The sequence below is a fragment of the Pygocentrus nattereri genome, chromosome 28, assembly GCF_015220715.1.
Source record: "Pygocentrus nattereri isolate fPygNat1 chromosome 28, fPygNat1.pri, whole genome shotgun sequence".
Lineage (NCBI taxonomy): Eukaryota > Metazoa > Chordata > Actinopteri > Characiformes > Serrasalmidae > Pygocentrus > Pygocentrus nattereri.
In genome coordinates, this window is record NC_051238.1 from 25,222,714 (window position 1) to 25,245,706 (window position 22,993).

At 44.0% G+C, this 22,993-nt stretch overlaps 3 protein-coding genes across 3 annotated transcripts; 1 reads left to right on the forward strand and 2 right to left on the reverse strand.

Annotated features, from left to right (window-relative positions):
• Positions 1-292: 292 nt before the first annotated feature.
• Positions 293-9,459, reverse strand: lrif1 (ligand dependent nuclear receptor interacting factor 1). Its single transcript, XM_017714765.2, has 5 exons — positions 9,090-9,459; positions 5,188-6,754; positions 4,896-4,952; positions 4,416-4,652; positions 293-2,038 (listed from the first exon to the last, which is right to left on the reverse strand). Exons 1-5 carry the CDS (start codon positions 9,095-9,097, stop codon positions 1,019-1,021), a joined length of 2,889 nt encoding a protein of 962 aa, XP_017570254.1. The 5' UTR covers positions 9,098-9,459; the 3' UTR covers positions 293-1,018.
• A 1,465-nt stretch (positions 9,460-10,924) lies between these two features.
• On the reverse strand, positions 10,925-16,782 carry apex2 (APEX nuclease (apurinic/apyrimidinic endonuclease) 2). The gene is made up of 6 exons (XM_017714764.2): positions 16,241-16,782; positions 16,032-16,115; positions 13,405-13,585; positions 13,117-13,260; positions 12,452-12,521; positions 10,925-12,209 (listed from the first exon to the last, which is right to left on the reverse strand). Exons 1-6 carry the CDS (start codon positions 16,353-16,355, stop codon positions 11,049-11,051), a joined length of 1,755 nt encoding a protein of 584 aa, XP_017570253.1. The 5' UTR covers positions 16,356-16,782; the 3' UTR covers positions 10,925-11,048.
• A 2,581-nt stretch (positions 16,783-19,363) lies between these two features.
• Positions 19,364-22,981, forward strand: rassf11 (Ras association domain family member 11). The gene is made up of 3 exons (XM_017714763.2): positions 19,364-19,649; positions 19,964-20,067; positions 21,360-22,981. The coding sequence occupies exons 1-3, from the start codon at positions 19,405-19,407 to the stop codon at positions 22,718-22,720; spliced, it is 1,710 nt and encodes a 569-aa protein (XP_017570252.1). The 5' UTR covers positions 19,364-19,404; the 3' UTR covers positions 22,721-22,981.
• Positions 22,982-22,993: the final 12 nt, after the last annotated feature.

The following is a 22,993-nucleotide window of genomic DNA, read 5'->3' on the forward strand; positions in this document are numbered from 1 at the left end:
TTTAACTACATAGAAAAGTTGAAGAATCTTTGGGGTTTCCCTTAAAGCTGAGCACGAAACTGCGGCGGCCTGCAAAAATCACGTCCATCAAAAACGCCAGGATTAAAAGCAACAGCGTGTAAAAAGTGTTACAGTAGACACTGCTTCAAAAAGCTGAAGCGCAATACGAAATTTTTAAAAAGTATATTTGCAGAATCTTTGGATTTATTGTTTCTATTAAGGCACTCAGGCTTTAAAGCTCCATTTAAGGGCGTCACCTACTGACAGACATGAAACACACCACTACACAGGCTTGGCTCACTCAAATGAACAGAAATCAACACTTTATTTTATAACTTATACTCAGCTATAACTTACAGAAGATACACAGAGATACAAAACAACTGGCACTTAATAAAACTGTACAACTATGCAGTCAAATTATAACAGTGACAAGAAATAAACACAAAGATGATCCCAATCTGACTCGAAAATCCTGCCTAACAAACTGAGTAACCCAAACAGAATTGATGACTGGCTCGTTCGTTTTATTAAGATGAGAATTCTTCTGTAGAGGCAAGCTGGACCAAAAAACCCCCCAAAAAACTGAATGTTCATGCAGACAATATAGGTGCGGATGTACGCACAGGCCTTCATAAAGGTACATTTTCTCATTTATTAAATGAATCCATTTAAAACTGTAGGTCTGACAGTTTGCAGAGATAATTTAGAAAAGCAATTCAAAACGTACAATAAACAGCCATATTTTACATTCTTTCAGTTAAGAAATGCATCAACATTAACACTGATACAACCATAAATGACAAGCATGAAATACTGACTTAAATACATAATTAGTCAAACAGAAATAACGATGCAAAAACTCATCCTCTATAGATTACTTTCAAAAATAATTTACTTGGCATGAATGACGAGATGCTGCCTTCTTTTCATGGAGCTGCTTTACGTGTTGTTGGGTTTTTCATCGATGTCGTGCCTCCAGTAGCTCACAATACGTTTGCACGTGTGCTGGTTTCTCTCACATGCTCTTCCTCAGCTTCTCCAGGGCCGCCTCCTTCTCCTTCAGGAGGTCTTTGAGGCGTCTGATTCTTTCCCGTCTCTTTACTTCCTCAGGGTCCAGCATTATAGAGGAGTAAAACTCACTGGTCATGTTTTCACCAACACCAAACATTGCCCCACCTGAGGGACGAGGTGCCTTCTCTTTTCGATTGTATAGATCATGCTTGGTTGATGCCACATGACCACCTGTACCTTCCTCATGAGTCTTACCTGGCGTGTTGGCCCTTGAAATGCTGCTGCGGCATGTTTTTCCGTGTGAACCCAAGCCTGCTTGACTGGCACGGTCTTGCTGCTTTGCCAAAGAGGCAGTACTTTGCAATGGACTTTCACCAGGCTTTGAATACGACTGACCGGAAAGTACTGCTTCATCTTCAGAGTTTTCCAACTCTTCATTTATCACTGGTGGGTCTAAAACGGAATTCTCCAGGACTTTATCAACTGTATTACAGTCTCTGTTTGACTCTTTGAAAACACTTGCATGTTCAGAAGGATCAACAACAGCAGCAGAACTTGTCTTATTTTGAGGTTTGGATGAATTTGGCGTTATTACTCCGACCTTAGTTCCACACGGACACGCAGTGCATATTCTCCCACTGCCTTTGCTTTGTCGATGTGGGGTCTTCCGTGACACAGAAGTACAAGCAGTACTGTCGGTATGAGTGCATGCAGTTTGAATTTCTTGAGGCTGACATGAAAAAGAACAAAGTAGCTCGGTAGTCTGCTTTGCTACTTCAGAGGAACCACTGGTAGACAGCGTTTCTGACTCTGAACCTCGACAACAAAGTAACACCTTGCTATCTGCACAGGCGTCCGCGGACCCGCTTTGCATCTCGTCATCACAATTTACCATATCCTCAGTCTGAGGTGAAGAACTTTGGACAATGGAGCAAGTAGAGTCCAAACAGGTCTTCTGCCCAACCTGCTCCAACCGTTTTCTCTTGGCATCTTCTGGGTCATCTTCCTTTTTGGGGACAAGCACCTGCAGACATACAAACCCAATGAGCAACATACTGAACATATGGGTTGTACTTCTTCTATAGACGTTTGGGTGGGCCTTGTCAAATGACAGGTTTTGTTGATTTTCTAAGTGCAAACAGGTTAAAACAACATCTGCATAGAAGAAATACAAATATGAAGCATTTCTACAAACTGAACGCATGATTACAGTTTATTTGCTGAGGAAAAACTAAAGTAAAATGTGCCATGTGCAAAAGTTGGTGCACTAGTACAATTTTAAAAGATCTCAAAGCTTGTTTGACTCATTAGGGGTCTTAATTCAGGTCAGATGTAGGACAATCAGAGAGCAGAATAAATGACTTTTTAAACAGCTCCAGGTGTTGTGCTTACTCTCAACAGCCACGGGCTCATCGAAGGGTCCTAACTGAGGAACCGAACCTAAAGACAATTGAGTCTTACAAAATAAGCAAACGTTACAAAATACCCAAACACTTTCTGGTTGTAATTTTCATCGTTAAAAATGTCACTAAGAAAAGGAAGTTAATGACAAGATCGAGGAGATAAAGGAATAGCAGTGTACTTGGAGTAACATCATCTTCACAGACGGGCATCAGAAGTTAACCTTAACTGTCATATCATAACAATAGATAATGTCTAAAGTTTTCAACAAAACACTCAGAAAAACAAAAGGCTTTTTAAAAATCAGGTGTGGTCTGATTAAGAACAATTTTGCCGTTTTTTTTTTTTTTTTAAATACAAAAGTACTAGTATTTGATGAAAGGTACACCTTGCCAACTGTTATCCACGAGTGGATCTTGTGGGGTTGTGTGGGAGAAGCTGGCACAGGAAAGTTTGAGCAAATGTGTGTAAATAGAGTGAAGAAAGGATTCCACTAAATATCAATAAATCCTGGAAGCTAATGTCCCACAGTCGGTGAAGGAACTGAAGAAGGGGAAGAAAAAAAACCTGAATATTACAACAAAACAAGCCGACACTGAGCTAAACTTTTGTTAGTAGTTCTTCTTCTTTCGGCTGCTCCCTTTAGGGGTCGCCACAGCGGATCATCTGCCTCCATCTTGCCCTATCCACTGCCTCCTCTACTTTCACACCAACCATCTCCATGTCCACCTTCACTACATCCATAAACCTTCTCTGAGGTCTACCTCTTCTCCTCCTACCCGGCAGCTCCATCTCCAACATTCTTTGCCCAATATATCCACTATATCGTTGATGATAGTTGATGTTCTGAAACAGCCTTCACTTCCTCAGACTTGAATATTATAAAGATCTGTGGGTAGATCTCAAATATGACGTGCAAACAAGACAACCTACAATATTTCTGAACTGGATGAATTCTGCAAGAAAAAAAGAATCCTAAAAAATGAAGAGAGAATGATCGCTGGCTACAAGTAATGTTTTGAGGCTGTATTTTCAGCCACACAGGGTCTTACTAAGCACCGAAAGGATGCACCAACATGCACACATGCCACATTGATGTCTGTATTCTGTACAATATACCAAAGTCAGCAAATACACTGTGCATTACAATTTGCAGAAATATGTCATTTTTAAGTTCTATGCAGAGGTGCCAGTAACTGTTCTTACCTAAAATTAACAAAATGTTGACTTGGGGTGCCCAAACTTTTGCTTAAACCTATCGTGGATGGCCTTACAGCTGGTCATATGAAACAGGACAAAACAGCTGCCACACCACAGAAAGAAAACATTGTGCAACAACTGTGTTTCAACCCAATGCTCTATTGTACCTATACCTCAATTGTAGGCGATGTGTATCTGCTACAGTACATATTTGGCCAATATTTGTTCCATTTTTATCCATGTTTATTACTGAATATTACTGAATTAGTAATACAGTCAGTATTAAAGTCAGGTTGGTTGGAATTAGGGGTGGGCAAAATAATCATAATTTTGATAAATTTCATCACAATGCACTTTCGTGCTGTGCTCTAAAGCACAAAATTAGTCTGCAACTTTTAGCTGATTATACTGCAAAGCGGTTCTCGCAGTGTTGCTGTAGACCACTGACCTCTAACCCTGGTCCTGGAGAGCTGCCTTCCTGTGGAATTTAGTTCCAATCTGTATTCAACAAACTGCCCAGTCATTTACTTAATTCAAATACATCTGATCCAGCCAATCAGGGACTTGGAAAGACGTTTATTAGCTGGAATGGGTGTGGCAAATTGTGGTTGGAACTAGGATCTGCAGGAAGGTAGCTCTTCCAGGGTTGGAGACCACTGCTGTAAACACATAGAAGACAGCAAAATTCGTATTTTTCCTCATAAACCATAATGAAACACAAGCAGTCTACATAACTATTTCTTTACATCCATTAATAGTTACCCATGTGATCATTTCTTAAGTATGAAAACAAAACTCACTTGTGCCTGGATCAGTTGTTTGATTTTTAACTCTATCTGTGATTCCCGAATCAGTTTGCGGATGCCCTCCAAAGTGCGCTTGTTGATGGACCTTCTCTCGACTTGTGGACTCGACTCTTGAGCCCGATTTATCCTCCGTAAGCCAATTTTCAGTTCAGAAGTGATCCCAAAAATCTGTCTGAGTTCAGAGTCGCTCTTTCGCTGAGGCATGTTTTCTACGGCTGGTTCAGCCAAAGACTGCAAGACAAGAAGCGTCACGTTCAGACAACATTTACTCTTCGGCATCTTCCCGACAGCTTAATAAAAGCATCGTGATAATCAGCATTCATAACACAAATACACAACAGCATAAAAGAAACTGAGGCATATGCTGTCTCAGAGTGGAAACAGTTCTGTACCTTTATCACCAGACGCTGTAATCAAAGATCTTTAACAAGACAGAATCACACTCACAAGTGCAAATATGTTCCTTGTACCTACCATTTCAGTAACTGCTTCACTGTCCTGTCTGCACTGAATAACCGGATCGACAGAAATCTGAAAAGGCATAATAAATCACGCAAATACGATATTCAGTTTGGTGCAAATTGGGAACAGGATATGAATCGACTGATGCTATGAATAAGACCTAATCACAAAGACTACAGCAGGTGTATCTTATTGAAAACATTGCTAAAAGTTAGTCCTCAGGTTTAAAACAGAAAAACAAAAGAGCACAATCTTCCTGGTTTTGCCATTTTGGTGTATGAAGAACATTAAACGGTTACTGTACCTTTCTGGTTACTGCTGTTCCTTGATCGCAAACTTCCTGTAACTGTTCTGACACAGCTCCACTCACACTCTCGCACGCAGCTACGTTATCTTGACATCTACTGACCTCGTGGTCAATCACAAGGCTGTCTGTACCGTTTGTTTCGCAGCTTTTTTCCTCGTTGCCTTCTTTGCATTCAGGGCTGTCCATACCGGTCCCACTGCCATTCTGCGGAGCGGTCTCTGCAACTTTCTTGCTGGTCTCGGTGTCCGATTTTGGCGGAATGTATGACACAAATATTACATTGGAGTCTTCATCATTCTCACCTACTGTTTCGCCAAGAACCGTTAACCTACTGGATTCAGCCCTTTTAGAGCTCTCTTCATCAACTTCGTCGTCATCACACAGATCAATGATTTCGTTTGGCTTTTTACTGACTGGAGTGTTTTTCGCGTCTTGCTTTGGAACCGTATCGGAAGTGCATGACCCGGACGCAGCGCCAGCGGGTTGGACGGAATTCTTGACCTGCACTTTGCCCGTCACCCCGGAGATCAGATCCTTGCTAATCTCTGAATTTTTTTTTGCCACAAAGTAGACCTTTCCGTTACACATCACAAGGGCGTTGTCCATTCCCGGACTAATCTTTTCTTGGGTGGCATCAGCAGATGTGGGCTCTCCTGCTGGAACTTGGTTTGTATGTCTCACTGTTTCAATTTGCCTCACTGCTTTCAAGATGTCTGTGGGCATGCTGGGAGAAGACACTGGTATGAGGCACGGAGCAGTGTTTCCTGCCCCTTCTTGGATTATCCATTTCATTGGAGCAGAGGCTCCTTGATCAACCTTGGGACTGCATGTAGAAGACACACTGAGGCTCTTCACATCAGTTATGGACAGTGTTTGAGCTAAGCTCTGGGGCAGTTCACTGGCTTTAGTGAGGCCTGGGACCTGCTGATTGGGACCTAGTTTCAAAGAGTTGACTGGAGACACATAAACAACTGTTGGTAAGCCTTTTGTATGGTTAGACAGAGCACTTGAAGAGTTACATATCTGGCTTTTGATAGATTGTGGGAGTGCAGAGGCAGGGAGAGTTCTAACTGTAGCATTGGGAGGAATCTGAAGGTAATGTCCGCTTGGAAAAACGTGCGATTTCAAAGCCGCAGGCTGCTGCGGACCGCTGATCACAGTTACATTCTTGCTGTTATTCGGAGGGAGTAACGGCAATGCATTTTGTGTCAGTCTGGTAGTGAGTAGTGGGGCACGTACTTGATTGGGAGCATTTTTAAGCGAGTCGTTATCTCCTTGGTGTTGAATTTTCACCGAGTTAAATAAAATGTTGCTTTCTGGTGACGTTTTTAAAATAAAACGTCCATCTGCCGTTTGCTGAAGCGTTGGGAGTTTGTTTTGCGGTAAATACGCAGGCGATATGTGAGCAGGCTGAGAATAAACCTGAGGTTGACAGTCATTCCTTGTAGTAAGAACCTGCGTCTGAACAAACTTCCCGTTCACTTTCTGAACTGGAATCAACTTCATCACGTTTTTCCCGTCAGGTCCCACTGCTGGCATTGCTTGATAGTAGACTCCCGTTTTGCTGTGCAGAGAAGAGATACGAACCTTTTAATCGAAAAAGCAAGAGATGCTTTGGTTGGAATACAGTATGTCTAACATTTCAGCTACAAACACTGCAAGTCATCTCCGGCTCTCCTTTAATAACCACTTCTATTTGTCCAGCGTATCAACAGCATCTAGATATGAGCAGCTATCATGTAACAGCAATCTGAATAAACGGTGCTCGAAGACGGTCATATAAAAACTGAATGACGACGCTTTCTGCGTAGCTAAAAACCATGCACATCATCATCAAGAGGATTTCATGAAAGTATAAAATGTAAGAAAAGCGCAGGACAGGTGAGCTTTAATAGTAACGACTCGCAGAATCAGTGGTGCCAACTTAGGGACTCTGTCGCTATATTAAGCGACTTTTTTTATAAGCGACAAATATAGTGACTTTTTCTGGTGTTACTGGAGACTCTGAGGTGAACAGGTGCAGGTGCTGCCATGAGCCCCGTCCCACAGCACTCACAGTGCTCGGTCTCACAGTCAGAGCAAATGAACTGCGCACGCCCAAAGCCGCCGCTGACCCTGCCCCCTATTTACAGAGCGGAATGTAAACATAAATTTAAAAAATATTAAAAAATTGAAAGAAAACAAAAAACTAAGTAACTCTGCCAAAGTGTCTCTTTTAAGGTCACTTTGCCGTCCCAAGCCCGGATAAAGGAGGAGGGTTAAGTGATAATTTATTAATCCCACATCTGCATTTAACCCATCTGTGAAGTGAAGCATCACATACACACTAGTGAGCACACACACACACTAGGGGGCCGTGAGCACACTTGCCCAGAGCGGTGGGCAGCCCTATCCACAGCACCCAGGGAGCAGCTGGGGGAATCGGGGTCGAACGTAGAGCAGCAGTTCCACCCCACACAACAGTCTTCTGATTAAATTTGATACGCTAACATTTAACAACACCGGACAAAACTGATTTACATAATTTACGTAAAAATGATTTACATAATGTGGGTCTAGAGCATTAAAGTCATAACTCGTTTTAAGAAGTGACAGCCTATTTCAAAGGCAAAAAAAGAGAAAAGAATCAACAGAAAATTTCCAGATTCTCTGAATCTTCTGATATTATGGACTGTAGATGATGAAATCCCTAAATTCCTTGCAGTTGCACGTTGAGAAACGTTGTTCTTAAACTGTTGGACTATTTCCTCACGCAGTTGTTCACTAAGTGGTGAACCTCGCCCGTCCTTGCTTGTGAACGACTGAGCCTTTCAGGGATGCTCCCTTTATCCCCAATCATGACCCTCACCTGTTTCCAATTAACCTGTTCACCTGTGGAATGTTCCAAGAGGGTGTTTTTTGAGCGTTCCTCAACTTTCCCAGCCTTTTGTTGCCCCTGTCCCAACTTCTTTGGAACATGTTGCAGGCATCAAATTCAAAATGAGTGAATATTTGCAAAAAAACAATAAAGTTTATCCGTTTGAACATCGTCTTTGTAGTGTGTTCCCAACTTCACTGGAATTGGGGTTGTAGTTCTACCATATTAAGGGCGTGTTTTACTCACTTTTCTCTCTGCCACAACGTTAATCCTTTACTCTACAGCTCCAAAATTCACGCGTTCCTGTGTTCGAGGCGTTTCAGCGACTTCCAGGACAGCCAATAGCGACTTTCCTTGCTGAGGATTTGGCAGCACTGCGCAGAAATCCGCTCGTTTTTCAATCACGCCGTGTAAAGACGGCATAGCTGCTGCTGCGTGACATTTTAAGCAATTACTAACAAACACACACCGCTGCTTGCAGACTTATCCAGATATTTCAAACCCAAAATAATTTGCTCGCGGCAGCTCGCCGGCTGAACATACGACGAGCAGCGAGCTAGCCGTCGCCCAACCAAGTCACTCAGGTTATCCAGAGGACTGGGTTAGGTTAACCAACCTAGCTCCGATAAAGCGTACAGATACAGAAAATGGCAAAAAAGTCGAGAAAACTAACTTTGCGCCAGATGTTCTGCAGTCTTACGACGGTATTTAGTAGAAACGGTCAACAGCTAGCCGTTAGCCCTCACACAGCTAACCAGCTAACGCTAGCGTTTCGGTTCCCAGCCCACCGCGGGAAAAGATGAACCGACATCAACGCCAGCTTATTCCTCCATTCGTTGCGCGTTAATGACTAAATCGACATGTTTGAGAGACGACGCTGGCCACATTTTAATCAAATGCCACCGCTTACTTTCACTTATCTAGTCAGCTAGCTGCCGTTAGCTGCTTAGCTCGGCCTGCCAAAACAAGCGCCATTTTAGCTGCATGTTTACTTCAGCTTCGCCTCGTAACGGACGCCTTTATATGTAGGTGAAATACTTACTTCTCCATTGTGTAAATACATTCCACTTGAAAGATTAAATTAATAAAAAACACTTCAGCGTTCACACATTCCTGCGCGCAGGCTGCTGCGCTGCTCCGGCTGAGTGAAACGGCTAGTCCACAGGGTTTTCGCTGAAGGCGAGCGGAAGGACTTTGCTCGTAATAAAAGCCAGATAACCTCACAAAAGTTCGCGGGAAAAGACGTGAAAGAATCACTCTGGAAATCCAAGAATTACTGAACGTCTCCGATGTTCTCCTGCTGACGATTGGAGCATGTAAGGTTACAGGTTACAGACCGTGTTGGTCTCTGAGAGCAAGTCCGCTAGGGCTGCATCCGCTCAAGCAGATTCGCCAAATCAGCAGCAAGACCTTCTGCTTACAGGCGCCTATCTAAGACACAGCACCCTAAAAACTGCCAGCAGACCACAAAAAGCACTGGTAGATGAATGCATGTTTTTAAAAAATCTAATTAAACAACATTTCATAGCAAAAACATTTGTAGTCTTGTGGTTGGTTAGTGTAGTGGGTAACACCTCTGCCTTCTACACTGTAGACTGGGGTTCAATCCCCCACCTGGGCAAACACCCTACACTAAACCAATAAGAGTCCTTGGGCAAGACTCCTAACACCACCTCAGCCTCCCTGTGTAAAATAATCAAATTGTAAGTCGCTCTGGATAAGAGCGTCAGCCAAATGCCGCAAAGGAAAGGAATGAGAAACATTTCATATTTCTCCATAAAGCTATCCAGGTTACATGTATTCCATTTCTGTTTGATAAATATTTAGATATCAGCATTGGCAGATATGCAAATTAATAAAAAAACAGTTTATCAGCATTAGCCGATAACACAGATACCGCTGCAGCTCTACAAATACTATTAAATCTAGGAATAAAATGATTATTTGTTTCACATACTGCGCCACACTAAATGTAATTCAACAGGCCTAATCGTGCTTCTCTCTGCAATAAGAGTACTGATGATAACTGTGATACACATATTTGTACTGGCCACAAGATTTAACCATTTTTTTAAAATATATGTTTTAAACATATTACATACGTATTCTGATCTGCAAGAGCTGTATGTTTAGGAAATGCTGGGGCACTGTGCTAAAATGCCTGCATTTCATTACTTTTACTACATTTGTAAACCTCTAGAAATATTACTTTTGCCTGCAATGCTAATCTAGAATGATTTAGTCAATATTCCTACATTTTATATATGTTTACGTATCAACATCCATCCATCCATCCTCCCTCTTCTCCGGGGTTCGGGTCGCAGGGGCAGCATCTTAAGCAATGAGGTCCAGACCTCCCTTTCCCCAGCCACTTCCACTAGCTCCCTGGGGGGGATTCCGAGGCGCTCCCAGGCCAGCTGGGCGATATAGTCACGCCAGCGTGTCCTGGGTCTTCCCCGGGGTCTCCTCCTGGGTGGACTTGCCTGTGACACCTCACGAGGGAGGCGTCCAGGAGGCATCCTAACCAGATGCCCGAACCACCTCAGCTGGCTCCTCTCGACGTGGAGAAGCAGCGGCTCTACTCCGAGTCCCTCCCGGATGACCGAACCTCTCACCCTATCTCTAAGGGAGAGTCCAGACACCCTGCGGAGGAAACTCGTTTCGGCCGCTTGTATTCGCGATCTTATTCTTTCGGTCATTACCCAAAGCTCATGACCATAGGTGAGGGTGGGAACGTAGATCGACCGGTAAATCGAGCATCAGCATCCCTAATAATTTATCGCAATAACAATAAATATCGCCATTTTCCCCACATCTATGTACTGCGTCTCAGACAACCGTGCCGCATTACCACAGTTGTTGGGTATTATCAGAAGAGTGGATATAACCGTCTTTAATTTCTACAGTAAAAACAATTGAAAAAACATACATACACATAAATTCAACACAGTAGTAGCACCACTGGATGATTTATCTACCGTTTGTACACAGACCTGGGTTTCTACTTGCCCTTCTCTACCCAGGCAAAGAAATTACATCTAGCCTCTGGATTGGATGCATGGCCTTGAGGGCGGGCACATACAAAAAACTGCCGGCCCAAATTAGGCCCTGCTTTTTTCACAGTTCGCAGCACACAGGGCTCGTTGTGTTCCTTACACAGGGGCGGCTGGGGTGGTCCACGCAAAACTGCTTTCCAAAAGTCAGGACACTTTCCTTTCTTAGAGTCCTTTGTCTCTTGATGGCTTGTGGCTTTGATCTGGATCTCATCCTGACAACCTTGTCCTTCAGTATTTAGCCTCGTCTCCTCAGCTTCCTCTCTGACCTCTGTGAGGCAGTCGGTAAGCATGGTGCGGGTTACACTGTGGTCTGTGACATCGTTTGGTTTAGGTTTGTGGATCTCAGGGTTCTTGTGGATCTCTTCACTGTTTGGGCTGCTGCTGTTAGCTGGCTTTGCACTTGGCATCAAGCTCTGACTGGAAAGTATTTCAGAGCTCGGTTTAAGTTTAAAGAAGGCCAACAGACTACCCTGAGGTTTATTTGCAGTTTTAACTTGTTTGCTTCGTTTCCCCTTAAAGGCAGATGCATCCGGAGGTCCATCGGAAGGTCTTTTCTGCCCCACACTCATCCTTACTGCTGTAGGACTGACGTTCTCACGAATCTCCTCAGCCTCCTGAGATCCAGGTAGACTTTCTGCAGTGTTTCTGGAAAAGTTTTGCTGCTCAGAAACTTGAACAAAAAAGCGTGAAAGCTTCTGCTGCCTTCCGGCAAACTCAGGCATGTAGCGGGTGCACAGAGATGGACACTTGGGACTGGGCATGAGGGTACAGCTTAGCTGTGCCCACACGGGGCAGTGATCAGAACCCTCCACCTCAGGCATTATATCGGCACTCAGGAAGCTTTTCTCCACCAGTGAACGACTGCCAAAGATGTAGTCAATGCGCGTGCCATAGTTGGTCTGCCTGGCGCCTGTACGCATAGACCAGCATGTGAAGGCATTTGCACGGGTTGGATGGAAATGTCGGAAGGTGTCCACAAACTTTCCACCGGCCATACATTTTGGAGAGCTCTCAGAATCTTCCACCTCTCCTTCATTTCCATTTTCTGCTGATCCAAACAGAAATGTGTCCAGCCACTTTCTACCTGGATTGTCGTCAAAATTATCCTGGGTGACAATAAACAGAATAAACAAACATTCAGAAAGATAAAAGAACAATAATTTCAATGACAAAGAAACAATTCCAAACGTTCAGACAAATCGAGATTGACTAAGTTATTGACTACGTTTTTACATTTTGTCCTTAGTATAGTATGGACCTGTGTCCATGATCATTTTCAAATGCTATGAATTCCCCTGAACGCAGGACAACTACAGCTATACGGTGTGAAGTACTCATGGACACTTACCACGTCATCGGGGTCACAGTGGTCTATGGGCCGGTGAGATGTGTTGATATCCCCCAAAACGATCACATGACTGGATACAAAGAAAACAATTAAACAATGCAAATCTACAGAAAGCAAAGCCAGAACGAGCTCTATTTAGATTCATTTAGCAGGAGACGTCTATAATACATTTATTTCCCTCTGTAATGAAAATCATGCATCTGAATAGCAACAAAGTTACCATAAGAAAGCAAGTTTCTAGTGGGTTGTATTTTCTACAAACTCAGATGTTTGTATCACATATGAATCATTTACAGTTCTATTTATTAATTTGCCAACTTGTAAAATAAGATGTTTATAGTGGAAGTGGCTGGGGAAAGGGAGGTCCGGGCCTCATTGCTTAGGATGCTGCCCCCGCGACCCGAACCCCGGAGAAGCGGAAGATAATGGAAGGATGGATGGATGGATGGATGGATGTTTATGGTGTTAGTGATGTAACCGATAGTTACTTCTAGAGAACTAAAATGTGAAGACACTGCGCATATGTGAATGTAAAGATTTTTTTTTATAATTGTTTGCAAGTTGAATAAGTATATGCTCTGTTGGAGACCAAATGTGCATCAAGTCCTAGTGAAGGCCAGTGAAGCGCTCTCACTTTAACACTACTAAGTGGATGTCTTGCTCACCTCCCAAGCCCCTCAATGGTCTCAGCTCTGCTCTGGAGGAGCTTGTAGAACTGCAGCTTGAAGAGCTTCCTCTCTGGCTTTTCTGGATCTGCACGTGGGCAATACACATTAATGACAGTCAGGGTCTCCGATCCTTCTCCTCTCCTGCAGGAAACACATCAACACGCAAACAAATTTTAGACTTGTGGCAGTCCGCAGATATCCACTGCACTTCAGCTGGAACGGCAGTAAATGACCTTAAGTGATAACTATTCTTGAGAGCATATACCGTTTACCCTGAAAGCTTACATAAATTTGTGCTGAGTTATGACAGCCCTTCCTTCACTGTCTAGAGACTGCAACTCCTCGGCGGAGAACGCACAGTGGTCACCATAGCAACCAACAGCATCTCCGAGGTTAGCGAGAAGACCCGTCAGTCCTTCTTCAGCGGCAAATGGCGTAGCAGTGTCTTTACAGAAGGTTGCAACCCCTGTGCATTTAGCATTGCAAAGTGAAGAGAAATAAAGGAAAATAAAACTCATGAATCAAATAATTCCAATCTGGTAATACCAGACAGCTGGACACTCCACAGAATTCATACCCCATATTCCCCCCCCATCACATACACAATAAATCTGATGGGTGTACCAAAATTAACTTAATCTGAACGAATGCCATTACTGCACTAATAAAACAATAATACATTTTTTAAAAAGTCAGGAATACTTAGATTTTTTGGCAATCTTTTGTCTGCTATTAGAAAGACCTGCCATAAATATTCTGATCAGATAAAATATTATGTTTAGCAAAATATTTATTTATTTACTCATTTAGAAAGAATCAACTTCTTAAAGGGTCCCAAAACACCCAAATCTACCTTACATGATAAACAAATGGGGGCACAGCCTAAAATAGACAACAAAGCATTCATTAAGTCATGCGTTTATACACACATTCCTGCGTTTTATTCCGACCTTGCGTTTATACTGTTGTGCCTTTAGGACCGGTAACCTATGTGTAAATGACCTACATTCTGACTGACTGCCCTGCATTGCGCCCAATTCAAAAAGCAAGAAAGAACCCTTTCCTATGCTTAAATGGTTCTTTGCGTGATGAAATGGTAATGGAGAATGTGTTGCATATGGCTCTGTTCAGCATCAAAAAGGGTTCTGTTACTGGTACACTGTCAAGCTTGTCAGAACAGAACCCTTTTGGTGCCATACAGAACCACTTTCAAAAAGGTTCTACACAGAATCATGTAAAACACATTTCCATCCATTTGAAAAAACCACTGCACCTACCATGAAAATGGATTTTAACAGAACTACTGCCTCAAACTGGTCACACCGGCAGCATCGACCTGAGCTTAACAACAACACTACAGTCTGTTACTGACCAGCCTGACCACCCAGCACTCTACACGCCGAGCTCCACCGGCTCCCTACCGACCACCCAGCACTCTACACGCCGAGCTCCACCGGCTCCCTACCGACCACCCAGCACTCTACACGCCGAGCTCCACCGGCTCCCTACCGACCACCCAGCACTCTACACGCCGAGCTCCACCGGCTCCCTACCGACCACCCAGCACTCTACACGCCGAGCTCCACCGGCTCACTACCGACCACCCAGCACTCTACACGCCGAGCTCCACCGGCTCCCTACCGACCACCCAGCACTCTACACGCCGAGCTCCACCGGCTCCCTACCGACCACCCAGCACTCTACACGGCGAGCTCCACCGGCTCACTACCGACCACCCAGCACACTACACGCCGAGCTCCACCGGTTCACTACCGACCACCCAGCACACTACACGCCGAGCTCCACCGGCTCACTACCGACCACCCAGCACACTACACGCCGAGCTCCACCAGTTCGCTACCGACCACCCAGCACACTACACGCTGAGCTCCACCAGCTCACTACTGACCACCCAGCACACTAAGCTCCACCAGCTCACTACCGACCACCCAGCACACTACACACTGAGCTCCACCAGTTCACTACCGACCACCCAGCACACTACACACTGAGCTCCACCAGTTCACTACCGACCACCCAGCACACTACACACTGAGCTCCACCAGCTCACTACCGACCACCCAGCACACTACACGCTGAGCTCCACCAGCTCACTACTGACCACCCAGCACACTAAGCTCCACCAGCTCACTACCGACCACCCAGCACACTACACGCTGAGCTCCACCAGCTCACTACTGACCACCCAGCACACTACACACTGAGCTCCACCAGCTCACTACTGACCACCCAGCACTCTACACACTGAGCTCCACCAGTTCACTACCGACCACCCAGCACACTACACACTGAGCTCCACCAGTTCACTACCGACCACCCAGCACACTACACACTGAGCTCCACCAGCTCAGAGGACTGCATGCTGTGCACTTCATCTCTGGCTAAGCCTTATTTCTAGAATATTAATATATTTATACTGTTGCTGTTTATTTAAGATGTTACCTGAACATTACGCTGCTACTCTGTACACTTTATATACAGACCACTGTTTACACCACTAGTGCTTCTGCATTTACTGCACTGCAGTTCACCAGCACATTTCTGTCTATATACCTGATACACATGAATATCTGACTATGCACTAACTGTCTATACGTCCAGTGCACCTGTAACACCTGCCTACGCACATCAATTCAATTCAATAACGACACACTATGGGGCGACTTTTCCAGTAAATAGTGCAAAGACTAAAGACAGTAAAGGACAAAGTGTGCGTGGTCAGTAGGTTCAGGTGTCGACCGTAGACAAGATGTGCATAGGCAGGTGTTACAGGTGTGTTGGATGCATCATAGTGTTTCGTTATACTGTACTACCCTGTATTGTATAATGACAATAAAGCTGAATTGAACCCCCCGAAGAACCATTACGTGTGGTCAACCCCCTCAACCGACCCGAGTAGCCACTGCGTCCTCGACTGAAACTGAAGTAGGAGTTGTAGCCGTCTACAACCGCAGTCCTCTCGTCCAGCAGGTCGCCTAACGGAGAGGGAGACATTCAGCTTATTAACAAGGTCTAGGCTCACAAAGTCCAGCAGCGGTCAGTTAGCGAGCGTTAACGGTCTGCGGCTTCAGGACCTCCTCACTAAAGAGAGACCACTTACGGGTGACTTTTGTTTCCTGAACGCAGATTATATCGGCGTCGAAAGAGTCGAGCGCCTTCTTGATGCCATTTTTAAAAGCTCTTATGCCGTTTATATTCCAGCTGACAATCTTCATGACCGCCTGGACGCTGTTAGCCACTCTGCCCTTAGCCTACGGGAGCGCGCAGGAAGAGCGGACGTTACCAGCAACTCTCGCGAGATGCAAGAAAGCGCGCTATCTTATTGTAGTGACGAACACGTGGGTTATATGGGTTTTTACGCGTTTATCTGAAAAAAAAGACACATTTCAGCGACTGTACGCGAACGACGGGGGCGAATCGCCGGTCAGTGAACTATAATTAATTTTTAGAGCTCTAAAGCTGCAGAGCTTGTGGAGTCGAGTCAAGTCAAGTCAAGTCAAGAGGCTGTTATTCCTGCAGGAAGAACACGACGCCGAGGTGGTGGAGTAAGCCAGAAACCCGCCGGTGACGTCCTGTATAAACAAAAAATAATGCGTGGCCACGTCTTAGTAACGTGTGGGAACGAGATCCTAATGCGTGGCCACGACTTAGCAAGCCACGGTCTCCGTTCCCACGCCTTACTAAGCCACGCATCATTTTCGTTTGTACAGGATGTCATCGGGGGGCTTCCGCACACGCTCAAACCTGTCCAATAGGAAAAGGGCTGAAGAACATTCCCATTGGACAGCTCTCATCTTTGGGCTTACAAGGAAAATCCACCAATTTTTTTCAGAATTTATGTAAAGTAAATGGTTAACATGTCAACAAAATCATTCAGACAGGCTTGGTGCAAACTTGGAGTGAGGGTTGTTCATAGGAACCGGACATCCGAGGAGATCAATGCCTCTGAAAATCCCCTCACAGCAAGTAACACGACATTGTTTTAGGGTCAAGTTTTGATCTAAAATGTGTTTTAATCCATTTATTTTAATCTATGCATGATGCATGGATACATAAAGGGTGTTCTATGACAACGTAGTCCCTGAACGTATTTTTTTCCCGATAAGCCATTATTGTACTATCATAAATGTTACATTAAAAACTCGTGTAGGTTCACTAGTGATTTGGGCAGTCAATAAAATGGCTATGTGCACTGTTGACCCCAGAACTCATGGTTCCTGTCACCCCCACTGTGAAGAAAATCTTAGCCGGTACGTTTCTCTGAAAATGAATCACTTCACACCAGACCACTCCGAATGGCTTTGTTTATATCTTAACCACTGGATTATGCATCAGTGGAATTCCCCTTTATTTGGCTAACTGAGAATTCCTGCTTTGAGATGAATCCGGGCTCTATATATCAGGGTTATCAGGCTTTCACTGCCCTAGCCCTGGAGGCCCACTGCCCTGTACTTTTCACTGTTTTCCCTGCTCCCAACACACCTGATCCAACTAATCAGCCTATTATTGAGGTAAAGTGGGTGTGCTAAAGGAGAAGTCCACCACTTTTTCAGCTTTTAGAGTCGTTGTACTCTTCATTTGTCTGGTTCGTATTTAAACAATTCTGACAGGTTTCTCTAGAACAAAGCATTTCACACCAAACCATACTGAATGACTTTGTTTACATCTCAACCTTTTAACAATACTGAATTTTTGGAGAAAAGTAGAGAGTAGAGGTCGTAAATGTGGATGACTTCAAATATCTTGGGTCAACCATCCAGAGCAATGGACAGTGCAAAAAAGAGGTGAGGAAGAGGGTGCAGGCAGGATGGAGTGGGTGGAGACGGGTGTCAGGGCTGATGTGTGACAGAAGGATAGCAGCAAGAGTGAAAGGGAAGGTCTACAAGACAGCAGTGCGTCCTGCTATGATGTTTGGTTTGGAGACTGTGGCTCTGTCTAAAAGACAGGAGGCTGAGCTGGAGGTGGCGGAGATGAAGATGCTGAGATTTTCGTTGGGAGTGACCAGGATGGACAAGATTAGAAATGAGCAGATCAGAGGGACAGTGAAGGTGGAGCAGTTTGGAGATAAAGCCAGAGAGGCCAGGTTGAGATGGTTTGGACATGTGTTGAGGAGGAATAGTGGATATATTGGGCAAAGAATGTTGGAGATGGAGCTGCCGGGTAGAAGGAGAAGAGGTAGACCTCAGAGAAGGTTTATGGATGTAGTGAAGGTGGACATGGAGATGGTTGGTGTGAAAGTAGAGGAGGCAGTGGATAGGGCAAGATGGAGGCAGATGATCCGCTGTGGCGACCCCTAAAGGGAGCAGCCAAAAGAAGAAGAATTTTTGGAGAAAAGAATGGTAGAATTCCTCTTTAAAGCAGGTAATACATTGAAATGCGCAGGGCAACGAGCCGTCAGGACCAGTGTTGAGAATATCACCAAAAGAAGAATGAAGATGAGCTAGATAAGCATTTCCCGACCCTGGCCCTGTCCCGGAGACCCACTGCCCTGTACTCCCAGCACACTTGACCCAACTAATCAGTCATTAACAGCCCATTATTGAGTTAGCTGGCCGTTTTAAGGCAGGGAAAGCACTAAAATGTGCAGGACGCTGGGCCTCTAGGACCAGGGTTGAGAAACGCCGAGCTAGATGAATGCTATAAGCATCAAATGCAGTTATATACTTTGGCAAGCCTCTGAATCTTTATACCATATTTGATGGCTCTAGCCTGGAATTGAAGAAGCATCATGGAAGAATGAAAGAAAAGGTCAACAGTAAAATCTGAATAACAAATTTGATGGCACTACTTTGAAAATTCAAGTAGTCTCAAAACCAAAGATTTGTACTGGAGGATGGAGGTATGGAATGGAAAAAGAACCGATTAAAGAGGTATATACATACATTAGGACAGCCTAGCTAAGTACACCAGGTTTTGTGGTTCTAACTTGTAAACTACAGAAACAGGGAGGCAGTGAAATATGACCTGAACTTTGTGGAGGGAAATGTATGGACAGGGGGAAAGAAAAAGGAATGTGATTGACTGAGCTTTCAAAAAAGGACAGACAAGCAATAAGAGTGGGCAAAGGAGGAAGGTCTCTCAAACTTAGAGAAGTCCTACCAAGCTTATAGCGTAATGAAAATCAAACGGAGGCTGTAACTTTTGGGATAAATTCAAAAGCAACTGTTTTTGTTCTAAAAAAATAAAAAAATAAAATGTGTACTTTGATGAGCTCACACTGAGAATGGGAATGATTAAACCTCCCAAAAGGGAAAAAAGAAAGACATGCACAAAAATAGACCAATTCTGCCCCACTTGCTCTTATCAGTCTTGATCTCGGTGTTTACTGGAAGGAAGGGTTTGTACACTCTCCGTGCAGTGGTGGATGACCAGAGGAGTCAGTGTTACGTGTTCACATGTACAGTCGCACACTTTACTCACTGCTGCTGCCCCAAACTGAACAACAGGATTTTAGTGCTGAGCTGTAAGACACACTGCGTCAGACCCGGTGATCCTCACCAAACCTACAGGTACATGTTCATACTTATATTTCAATTATATATATAATAAGTATAATAAGAAGTAAATTGTGCGTGAATAAGCTACAGTCTACAGTGCCAACTTCCACGCATATGTATGTGATCATTATTCCTGTTTTATTTAAGGTGAACAGAAAAACATTTCACATTTTTAAAATATATATTCTTGTACAGTATATACATTTTCAGATGGTGTGCTTCTTTATGAAGTATAGGACAAGCTACACAAGTGACACTCCCAAGACTTTCAAAGTGGTCTAATGGAAAGCAAAAAAGATGGAATGTACTTTTCTTTTTAAATCTAGAATGGAGATCAAGGTGTCTGTCGAAGGAGTCCAACGCATCGTTTGTGGAGTCACAGAAAGGACCACGTGTCAAGAAGTGGTCATTGCTTTAGCCCAAGCTCTGGGTAAGTGAATGGCAGCTTCTTTAAGAAATAAGCACTTGTTGGAGGACAAGAACTGCTCTTATTTTGCTTTACAGTGATGGCAAACATTGAAATTCATTGAACCCCTATGGTATAGTTAGTAACTGAAATTTCATCTGGATCCTCACATTGATGAGATTTTTTGGGGTCAGTGGATTTTTTTTGTCATTGAAAAATAACCAGCGACCACATCATCATTATCTCGCTGGTTACTGCAGTGAGGTCTGCATTAGGTCGTTGTTATTAGGCTGTTAACTGTAAATTATGTTAACACGCAGCATCATGCGGAGTGATGGGGAAAGAGGGAGGGTTATCCTAACCCACCCAGAGAAAGCAGACAATTACACTTTCAATCTCCTTGTGACAGAGCCAACACTTAAATATACTGCATTGCACTGAAATATGTATTATGAGATCATATTAAATTGTACAAAAATCAACATAAAGGGGAATAAATATGATTCTGATATATGAATATACCCCCCCCTGCCCCGCCCCCAAATAAATATGATATTATGATATAATTAAATATCATTGTGGTTGGTTAGTGTAGTGGGTAACATCTTGTTGGGTAATAGCCTTCTATGCTGTAGACTGGGGTTCAGTGCCCCGCCTGGGTAAGCACCCTACACTATACTAATAAGGGTCCTTGGGCAAGACTCCTAACACCACCTTCACCTGTGTAAAACGATCAAATTGTAAGTCGCTCTGGATAAGAGCGTCAGCCAAATGCCATAAATGTAAATGTAAATATGAAATTATAAATAATATACAAAATAAATGTCATAAACTTGTTGACCAGAATTTCACCGGCTGGGTAGCATTAATGTTACACACTAGCTATAAATTGTTTGTATGAACTTTCCAGCTCAGCAGAGTCACATACACACCTGATCTGTCGTGTCTAATCATTTAGACCTCCTAGTTAAATGATTAATGCTATTAATTGGTTAAGATTGTTAGAAATGTTGGTATAATGATAATAATGATCATGATGATGATGATCAACCAAAATCGAATTATGCAAATCTTATATAATCTTCAGTAATGTTACATGGGGTCCTCAGATGTTTCAGGTCTTAACATCCTAAAAAAAAAATCAAACTCTTTAAATATGTATTCCTGCCTCATCTCAGATGTACCCAACACATGAAAAAGGTTTGCTGGATGCTTGTACAATGCCACCAGATCACACCAAAACACAGTAATGGGTTTATTGACTTGTGCAATATCAATCCAATCTACATGAATTAGCAATATGTCTTCTAACACAGGGCGCACTGGACGCTACACTTTGAGGGAGAAGTTCAAAGAGTACGAGCGCAATGTGACTCCTGATGAGCGACTGCTGGAGTCCCTGGAGAAGTACGGTCAACAAGCCAGGGAGGTCCAGCTCACCCTGCAGCATTTGGGGCCCTCTCTAGGGGACTGGACAAACAAGCCACGGGCTCAGTTGAGACGGGCCGAGGGCGGGGGGAGGGTGAGGAGAGGCAGCGGTGTAACCAGCCTATATCGGCAGAGCCTGCCACCACTGTCCCGTCTACGGCTCCACTCTGAGGCACCCCCCGAAGAAGTGAAGAGACCAAAAAGGAAATCGCTGACGCTAATGGAGGAAGCATGGGGTTGGCTAGAGAATCTGGGAAGGGGCGGGAAGCAGCAATTAGGACATGATAAGGGGAAAAGCAAGGAGGACGATAAAGGAGATGGCCCAAGGGATAAAGCGGTGGTTAAACGGGGCAAAATTCCTCCAGACTCTGGGGAACGACAGGGAAGAGACAAGAAAGAGAAAAACAAAACAGAAAACCAGGGCATAATCAGTTGCCTTGGAAAACACAGAAGAGAGGATAACGAGAATGAGATATTTGGAATAAAAGAGGGTGAAAAACATAAAAGTCTAAAAAAGGATCAAGGCTTCGACACTCTGGAGCAAGGAGTAACTCAGCCACAAGACAAGTCCTTTAAAACGGGGAGGGACGAGGCGGCAGAACTGGGAAGGTTGATCATCCAACAACAGGCTAGTCTGAGAGAGCTCAAGCTCAAAACCACTTCGGTTAATGAGCAGATTGGCCAGCTTGAAGCACAACTTACAGAAAAGCTGTCAATTGCAGAGGTTTTGGAAGATGAGGAACAACTCGAGTTCTGGCGCAATGAACTAAAGGCGGAAGAGGGCTACGAGAAAGACTTGCAGAGGCAGTTCCAAGAGCAGAAGGAGAAAGCTGCAGAGTGCAAAACTAAGTTAGAAGAATATAAACACAAGCTGCAGCGAATGGACCTCACAAACCTGAGAATTTCCCAATGCCAACAAATGCCAGAGCCACATGATGAGGCCCTCGTGAAGATGGCCAAATCACTTGAGCTAGAAGGCTCAGAAGCAACAAGAGTGAACTCCATGGCTGATGACCCAAAGGGAGACAGTAAGCAGAAGACTGTGGTCAGCAGAGTGGAACCCAAACTGCCTTACATCTTAGTATCTGCAAATCAGATAGCAGAGTCACAACTAAATGGGCCCTCAGAACTAAGGAATTGGTGGTCTCGATGGACTGAGGCGCAAAAACCCAACTCAAACTCAAGACCTACGTCAAAAGTTGTGCACCGCTCTGAAATAACCGTACACCTTGCAAGCACAAGGGTTTAAGAAATTCAAAACATTAAGTGATGACACCATCAGACTCAAAACTGTTCAAGGGTACTTGTCCTTCAAAGGCAGCTGCACATTTACATGCACAAGCCAAACAGCCCTTTTTGCTGAAAGTGTTTAAACTCATGTACAGGCATTCAAATGGTGCAACTACCTGGTAAATTGTTACCAATGGCAACTAGGGTAGGCTTTGGTTTAAGGTGTTTTGGAAAAGTTGAATTTTATGTTTAGAGGAATGCAAGTAAAAAGTGAGCAAAGCATCAGTGTTAA